The sequence below is a fragment of the Podarcis muralis genome, chromosome 13 (assembly GCF_964188315.1).
Source record: "Podarcis muralis chromosome 13, rPodMur119.hap1.1, whole genome shotgun sequence".
In the NCBI taxonomy this organism is placed as follows: domain Eukaryota; kingdom Metazoa; phylum Chordata; class Lepidosauria; order Squamata; family Lacertidae; genus Podarcis; species Podarcis muralis.
Window position 1 is genome coordinate 3100848 of NC_135667.1, and position 8756 is coordinate 3109603.

At 53.3% G+C, this 8756-nt stretch overlaps 1 protein-coding gene across 1 annotated transcript in view; it reads right to left on the reverse strand.

Annotated features, from left to right (window-relative positions):
* The window catches only part of FGF11 (fibroblast growth factor 11), a 49170-nt gene extending 41160 nt beyond the window's left edge, over positions 1-8010 (reverse strand). The window contains exon 1 of the mRNA XM_028703095.2: positions 7317-8010. Within this exon, the coding sequence (XP_028558928.1) occupies positions 7317-7509 (193 nt within the window). The 5' untranslated portion in view covers positions 7510-8010. The remainder of the gene's footprint in view (positions 1-7316) is intronic.
* Between the last annotated feature and the right edge of the window lie 746 nt (positions 8011-8756).

Consider the following 8756-nt stretch of genomic DNA (forward strand, 5'->3'; position numbering starts at 1 on the left):
ACAGGTGTTAATGTGTATTTGATGTGGGAGCAGCTTTGTGATGGAGGATGAGACGTCCCTATTCTCAATGGAGAAATGTTGAAATGTCTGGAGGCGATGGGACTTTTCGTAAGACAGTGGTACCTCGGGTTACAGACGCTTCAGGTTACAGAAGCTTCAGGTTACAGACTCCGCTAACCCAGAAATAGTACAGTGGACGCTCGGGTTGCGAACGTGATCCGTGCGGGAAGCACGTTCGCAACCCGCAACGCCGCATCTGTGCATGCGCAGGTCGCAATTCGCAATGTGCAATTTTGCGCTTCTCCGCATGCGCCGAAACCTGGAAGTAACCAGTTCCAGTACTTCCGGGTTTGGCGTGGTGCGCAACCCGAAATCGCACAACCCAAAGCGTCTGTAACCCGAGGTATGACTGTACCTCGGGTTAAGTACTTTGCTTCAGGATGAGAACAGAAATTGTGCGGCGGCAGCAGCAGGAGACCCCATTAGCTAAAGTGGTACCTCAATTTAAGAACAGACCTCCAGAACGAATTAAGTTCTTAACCCGAGGTACCACTGTATGGCACCCTGTCCGAGGCCAAGACTGGACCGTCTCAATTCTGCGCCACCTCGGTTTGCCCATACCACTCTGAATCTGGTGCTGAGTGCGAATTCTGCAGCCCAGCCTCTTCCGCAGGTTCTGGAAGGGGCAGAGAAGTCCCAAGGCTGGATGCGGGTGCCTGCACGGCCTCTGAGCCCTCCCCAAAACTGGCAGAGGCAGAATCATATATACACACCCACCCAAAAATACACACGTATCATAGAATCTTGATAGTTGCAAGGGACACCTGAGGGTCATCCAGTCCAACCCCAAGCAATGCAGAAATCTCAGCCGAAGCATCCATGACAGGTGTCTGTCCGATCTCTGCTGAAAAACCTCCAAGGAAGGAGAGACCATAATCTCCCAAGGGAGACAGCTCTTACTGTCAGAAAGTTCTTCCTCATGTTGAGTCGGAATCTCCTTCCTTGTAACCTGAAGCCACGGGTTCGAGTCCTACCCGAAGCAGGAGAAAACAAGCTCGCTGCCTCTTCCGTGTGAAAGCCCTTGAGATATTTGAAGGTGGCTCTCAGGTCTCCTCTCGGGTCTCCTCTTTTCCTGGCTAAACATCCCCGGCGCCTTCAACCGTTCCTCATCAGGCTTAGTTTCCAGGCCCTTGCTCATCTTGGTAGTTGAAATAACCAAATTTCCCCTCTCTGCTCCACCACTGACCTCCGCCTCCCTTTGCCTCGAAGGTCTCCCTTGTGCCGCTTTTCAGACTGTAAGCCTGCTGGGGGAGGGACCACCCCCTCGTTTTAATTTTTCATTTCTGCAAAACCCCACATGCTCCTGAGCTCAGGTCCGCAGTATGTATTTTGCTCATTCATACACCGCCCTTCGGCCGCAGATCTCAGGCCGGTTCGCCACACAAAAATACGAGATAAAAAAATAATAGGCAGGGACTTTTCATGTTCTTATATGGGTATAAAGGCCAGGAACTGTCCCTTCCCACTGGGAATCTGATTCCAGCAACCTGTGGGTGGGTTTTAGCAAGCTATTACCTACGCCGTATCAGGCATATCTTTGCCATCAATGAGGACCAGTGACTTGCATGCCCTCCAATTCAGGGCTCAGCAAACTTTTACAGCCGGGGGCCGGTCCACCGTCCCTCAGACCTTGCGGGGGGCCATACTATATTCTTTTTTTGGGGGGATGAACGAATTCCTGTGCCCCACAAATAACCCAGAGGTGCATTTTAAATAAAAGGACACATTCGACTCATATAAAAATACGCTGATTCTCAGACCGTCCGCAGGCCGGATTGAGAAGGCGATTGGGCCAGATTTGGCCCCTGGGCCTTAGTTTGCCTGTCCCGATTTTCCTGGGACAGTTCCGGAATTACAGAAGTTTCGGATTTGATCCCAAAATGTCCCTGTTTTCTTCCCCGCCTCCTCCACCTCTCAGAGAACAACTAAAAGTGGTGCGCGGCTGTCGTGTTTACACTGATAACAAATATGCACAAATACAGGATTGGGGACACTTGGCTTACCAGCAGTACATGTGAAAAGGATCTAGGAATCTTGGTGGACCACAAGCTTATCATGTCCGCAGTGTGATGCAGCAGCAGAAAAGCCTAATGCTATTCTAGGCTGCATGATGAGGTCTGGTGTCTAGATCAAGAGAAGTAATAATAATAATAATAATAATAATAATAATAATAATAATAATAATAATAATTTATTTATTTATACCCCACCCATCTGGCTGGGCTTCCCCAGCCACTCTGGGCAGCTTCCAACAAAACACTAAAATACAATAACCTATTAAACATTAGAAGCTTCCCTAAACAGGGCTGCCTTCAGATGTCTTCTAAAAGTCTGGTAGTTGTCGTTCTCTTTGACATCTGGTGGGAGGGCGTTCCACAGGGCGGGTGCCACTACTGAGAGGGCCCTCCGCCTGGTTCCCTGTATCTTGGCTTCTCACAGGGAGGGAACCGCCAGAAGGCCCTCGGAGCTGGACCTCAGTGTCCGGGCAGAACGATGGGGGTGGAGACGCTCCTTCAGGTCTACTGGGCCTTTGAGGCCGTTTAGAGCTTTCAAGGTCAGCACCAACACTTTGAATTGTGCTCGGAAATGTCCCCCTTATTCTGCCTTGGTGGGATCACACTTGGAATACAGTGTCCGGTTCTGGGCACCCCAATTTAAGAAGGGTGTCGACAATATGGAACACAGAGAGGAGGGTGACCAAGATGATGAAAGGTCTGGAAACCAAGCCATATGAAGAACAGTTGAAGGAATTAGATGGCGCTGTGGGTTAAACCACAGAGCCTAGGACTTGCCGATCAGAAGGTCGGCGGTTCAAATCCCCGCGACGGGGTGAGCTCCTGTTGCTCGGTCCCAGCTCCTGCCCACCTAGCAGTTCGAAAGCACGTCAAAAGTGCAAGTAGATAAATAGACACCGCTCCGGCGGGAAGGTAAACGGCGTTTCCGTGCGCTGCTCTGGTTTGCCAGAAGCGGCTTAGTCATGCTGGCCACATGACCCGGAAGCTGTACGCCGGCTCCGTTAGTCAGTAAAGCGAGATGAGCGCTGCAACCCCAGAGTCGGCCACGACTGGACCTAATGGTCAGGGGTCCCTTTACCTTTAGCCTGATAAAGTGGAGACTGGTTAGCATCTTCAAATATCTCACGGGATGTCCCATGGAGGCTAGGCCCCGAACCAGTGGCTTCAAGTCACAAGAAGGAGATTCCAGCTAAATATCAGGAATAACTTTCTGACGGTAAGAACCACTCGACAGTGGAACGGTCTCCCTCGAGAGATGATGGTCTCTCCTTCATCGGCGGTTTTTAAGCAGAGATTAGATGGCCCGCCTGTCATGTATGATCTAGCTGAGATTTCTGCAATGCAGAGGGTTAGAATAGACAACCCCTGGTTTCCCTTCCTATCCTACAATCCCACAATTCTCTGATTCCTGCTAGGATACGTGTCTTTACACCGGCTTTTGACAATCGAGGTGCATGTTTTTAAAACCCAATATTAAACTGTGTCTAATATTGAGCGTTAATACCCAGGGACCTTGGGGGTCAAGGGCGAGCAATTAGTAATAATAACCCTTTCCCATTTTTTTGCAAAATGTCTGCTGCGCGGCCGGCTGTCCTTTTGAAAAATTAATCCCTCTTTGTGGTTTTAACTCTTGTTTTAATTACGAGTTACGCGAAGGCTCCTTACGCGTCTCGAAGATGGGTGCAAAGGTTTTAAGATATAAGGCGTGCGATTAAACGAAGAACGGAGGAGGAAACACCTTTTAAAAGAAGAAGGGAGATAATGAGAAAAACAAGGCGCTCGTCTGCCACAAAGTTCCAGGGAGAGATCCGCGGTTCCTGGATATGGAGGCCTGCAGTGCCTGTCACTCTGTCATTCGCCAAGACATTTGAAGGACAAAATTGGAGAGAGGGGAGGGGGCTTCAGGGTGGTGGAGGGGAGACAGCGATTCTCTTTCGTATCCGGCCGTTGCAATTCCCCATAAAATACCCCTCTCTCTCTTTCTTTCTTTCTTTCTCTCTTTCTCTCTCTCTTTCTCTTTCTGTCTCTGTGCTGTCTTTTGAAATCCACCCGTTTCCAAAGAGGAACGCAGTGACTTGTCAAATGTTCAGCTGGGTGGGGCGTCTGTGTGGTGTGGAAAACGGCCACAGGAACCCGGCCCTTTCCGTAGAGAAGAGTCTATATTCTTTGGGGGAAACGGCAGGTTGCGGCCCAAGGTATCCGTGGGGTGTCCCAGCCAGGCGGACCCCCGCCATTGGCACAGCCCCACGGGCATCGAAACGGGGGCACGCTCCTGCGAAACAGAGCGGAAGGATGGAAGAGATAGTCCTCTGTGGGGTCAGATCTCTGCGCTTAGCTCTGCGGTTCCGTTTTGAGATTTCTAATATCCCTTTCCAGGGGAGGTTTTTGCACCCTGAGCCGGGGAGAAGGGGTGCAAACGCCCCAGCGACCCCCACTCAGCTGCCCCTAAGGTACCCAGGAAACGCCGCAAACTAGGGGTCACCAGGGCACACAGATTTTGAGGGAAGGAGCAGTCTCGGTGGCGCGTCCATTAATGTGGACAAGGATCCTCGAGGCTTTTCTTCAGAGGCCACCAGGACTGACAAACTCCCTTGAGGGAACGAGGTTTTGGGGGAACAACACAGCCTTAAACCATCTCAAGCCTCAAATTCCTGCTCAACTATTTGCCTGGAAGGAAGTCCCATTCAACTTACATCCGAGGCCGTTTTGTGATTCTCAAACTTTCGGGCGTTTTCCTCCTTCTTCCCCACAACGTCTAAAGCGCCTTACGGCAGAATAATTCGCTTTAGCAGAAAGCAGAATCCATGCAGAGCTTTTGAGTGTTGAGTGAGGGGCCACCCTTCCCATCAGTCCCAGGAACCCAGATCAATAAGTTTAGTACAACCTGGAAATAGGGGGCGAGGCAGGGAGACGGATCAGGCCCCTGGCCCCTGAGATCATTCAGTCTGGCCCTCTGCAATGCAGAGCTTGCCCCCCAAATCTTTTGCCTTGCCACTGGCTGGCCTAGGAAGCGACCTGGTCCTAAATTAAGACCACTGGGAAGGGTTCCTCTACAGACAGCCCTACCTGGAGATGCTGTCAGAATTTGAACCCAGCACCTTCCGAGTGTGGAATCCGGGCTCTGCCACCGAGCCCCTTACAGACCCTTTCCATATCCAGCCCAGTGGCTTCATTCCTCTGCTTGAGCTTTTGAAATAGAAATTAAGGACTGCGGCCGGCCGCTGTAGCCACTAGGGAAGACAGCCTGCCTCCCCTTTGCCCCCTGCCTGGGGGCGCAGCATTCTTTCCGGAACAGGCCAGGAGAAAGAGGTCTATATAGACACGACCACTTAGACTAATAATAAGCCTTAAATATAATTCCCCATCCCGGCACAATTAGGTAGCGTTTTGAGAATAAGCAAATATAGGATTTCACATTTGGGCATGATAAACCCTTGGATTTCAGGACTTGCCAGCTGCGATTTCATTTAGAGACCTTTAAAATTAATGGGCTATCTTTTTCCAAAAGCCGTAAAAACCCAAACGGGGCATCGTTCCGTATTCTACAGAGCATCGCGGCTCGTTTATTCGGATTTCTACACACTGTTCAGCCCTGAAAGCAGGCGCCTTGATCAAACAGCCGGACAGGGCCTCTGACCATGCGCAGAGTGCTGCAAACCCAGGAATTCTCAGCTCTAAGTCCGGACATTGGCCCATCTTATTTCAGACAGATGGTTTCAGGGAGAGATTTTTGGACCACAGCCCTGACCACTGGTCATGCTGGTTAGAGTGGGTGGGGACTGGAATACGGCGATTCCCCGCACCGCTGAGGTTTAAAGGCCCGGACTTGGTGACCCACAGTTGTGGCGGTTTCAGAAACGGCTGCAAATAATTGTTACTACGGATTCAAAAGCTTGCTAACTTTCCTCAGGCAGGGAAGACGAGCTAAAAGATTGATCCTTCGGAAAACTCGACAACAGAAGCCAAAACATTTCCCAGTAGGAAATAGTTAGACGAACTTTAAGCTGCAAAAAGCAGCGCCGAAATTATTTAGTTCTTCAAAATTACTCGCCTACCTTTGCAGGGACTCCTTCACACATTCCACTGTCCCGTACGTCTGTACGGTATAAACTTGCCTGCTATTTATTTCCGGGTTCAGATGGACCAGTTAAAAGTAAAATAAATTTGTACTTTAATAACATTTTCAGCCAACAGGGGGCACCGGGCACCCCACAGAAGCCCCTCCAGGGTGCGTCTGAAATTTATGGGTTTATACATTCGATATGTGCCTTTTTAACCTAAGTTTCTAGCCCTCAAGAGACTGAACAGGCTTTTTCCTGCAGCAATGAGTCCCACAGTTATCCAAGAGAAGAAACAGAAGATCACCCCATTGCAAAACAGCGCCCCCTACTGCTGACCCAGAGGAGACAACGCTTCCGTCAAGCCGCATAACCAACGCCCCCTGCAGGAGACCCGTGGAAGCGCAAGGTTGAAAACAGCGCCTCCTGCTGTTGAACCCAGGGCCCTGCAACTCACAAAGGACAGTCCATATTTACAACAATCGTGCGAAGCCGTCAACCCCGGGATATATATTTGGGGTACCGCCCAGTCCTGTGGAAACGGAAGCCTTCCCCTCGCCCCGCCACAAGCGGTCTGCATTAACCGCAATGGGACGGCGCCCCCTGCTGTTGACCTCCAGGCACTGCAGTTTGCAGATAATTCGCACCCCAACAAATTTTGGGGAGCGAGGGTCCTGTCACTGCAGGGCTTTGGGGCCGAAGAACACACTCCAAACACAGCAGGCCGTGATTTGCGTATTTCAAAGGCATTTGCATCACACACCTATCCAGAGCCTTGGCCCGGCCAGTTCAACGTTGCCAGCACTGGCTGGCAGCGTCTCTCCAGGATTTCGAGCCAGGATCTGACCGAACCCTTCCACCTTCTGCACTCCAAGCAGTTGCTCCACCGCCCAGCTACATTCATTGACAAACCAAGAGTCTAGACCTCATGACTCCCCCTTAAGACCCAGGCAAGACAGGACCAGATAGCTCAGGACTGGCCGGCAGAAGCTCTCCACGATTTCCAGACCCGGGCAGGCAGCATCCTTCTGCACTCGGAGCAGTCGCTCCCCGGCTGAGCCACAACCCAAGACCCACCTCATGCCTGCACGCCCCTCCTCCGGAGAGAGATCCAGGATCCGGGACCCCCTCTCCGCAAGGGGATGGGGGGGGGGTCGTGTAAAGTGGGGAGGGGGCGACTTACCGGGCGTTTTCTCCAGCCGCCCCTTTCTCCCCCCGCACAGTCTGACTTTGGAGATTAAAATGAGCAATTGCTTCTGACATAAAGACTTGGTCCCTCGAGGGCAAACCTTCCTCTGCGTGGAGACGGGCCGGCTGGCCACCGGGTCGCGGATCTCCCGTTTCTGCCGGATCAAGGAGCTGGCTAAGGCGGCCATGCCTGCCCCATCCGGAGGCGAGCAGGACTAAGGGGGCGAGGGGTGTTTTGGGGGGCGAGGGGGGAGCCCCTTCCTCTCTCTCTCTCTCTCCCCTTCCTCTCCTTCCACGCCCTCTCAGGTCAAGGCGTCCCGGCGAAGATGCGCTGCGGATCCCGCCGCTCTCCGGCCGGACGGCGCGGCTGGCAATCCGACGGGGCGGCGGCGGCGGCGGGTTCGAGCCCCGCCAGCGGTTCCAAAAAAAAAGGGAAAATAAAAAAGCTGGGTATCTCCTCCTCTTCTTTTTAGGGTGACTCCAAGGTGGAGATCGCTTCCCTCCTCCGGGGCAGCCCCGGGAAAAGGGCGCCCCCCTCCGAAAGAGAGGGGGGTCCCTGCCGACGGCTGGCTCTCCCTCTCGTGCTAGGAGTGGATCCCATGACGGATCCCTCGCCGCCGCCGCCTTCGCCGGAGTGCCGTCTCCATCCCGGCTTCCGCTGCGCTTGGAGGGAGGGAGGGAGCGATGGATGGATGGATGGAGGGGGGGGGGCGGGCGGGGAGGAGACCCCGGTGTCCTTCAGAGCTTCAGAGGTTAATTATGTGTGGAGAGGGAGGGAGGGAGGGAGGGAGAAGCCCAGGGGGTGGGCAGAGAGAGCGAGAGCGAGCGAGAGAGATCTCCTGGATCGAGGTGGGGGGGGAGTTGATCTGGGTGTGTTATAAGGGATAGACGGAGGAGAAGAGAGCAGAACAGGGAGGGGTGGGGGGAGGGAGGGAGAGAGGGATTCTGTCACACACCCGTGACAAAGCTCGGGGGGGGGGGGCGAGATAGTGTCCCAGTCTGTTAGGCACCCTTGGTCGTGCGGGGGGGGGGGGCGTGGAACGGGAGAAAGTCTTTATCGTCCAGGTAGCCCCCTCCCCATATAAAGGTGTCTTTTGATTTTGGGGGGGGGTCCGTCTTCCTCTCCTGGGGCGTTGATGGGGGGGCGGGAAGACGTCCCTTTCTGTCTGCGGAAGGAAGCCGGGAGAGTCCCCCCCCCCCGCAGAAGTATTAATTGAAATTAATCCGTAGCGATTGGAGACGGGGGGCTGGAGGGTCCGGGGTTTGGACGCGCATCGCTACGGGTGTGGGTGGGTTTAAAGGGTGGGGGAGACACGGGGGACACCCCAAAAGGGTTTCCCTCGCCCTCCGCCCCCCGCCCCCCAGCCGTGGGGTGAAGCTCCAGATCGGAATGTAATGAGTCATGGCAAGAAAATCTCCGCAAGGGTCGCGCTGA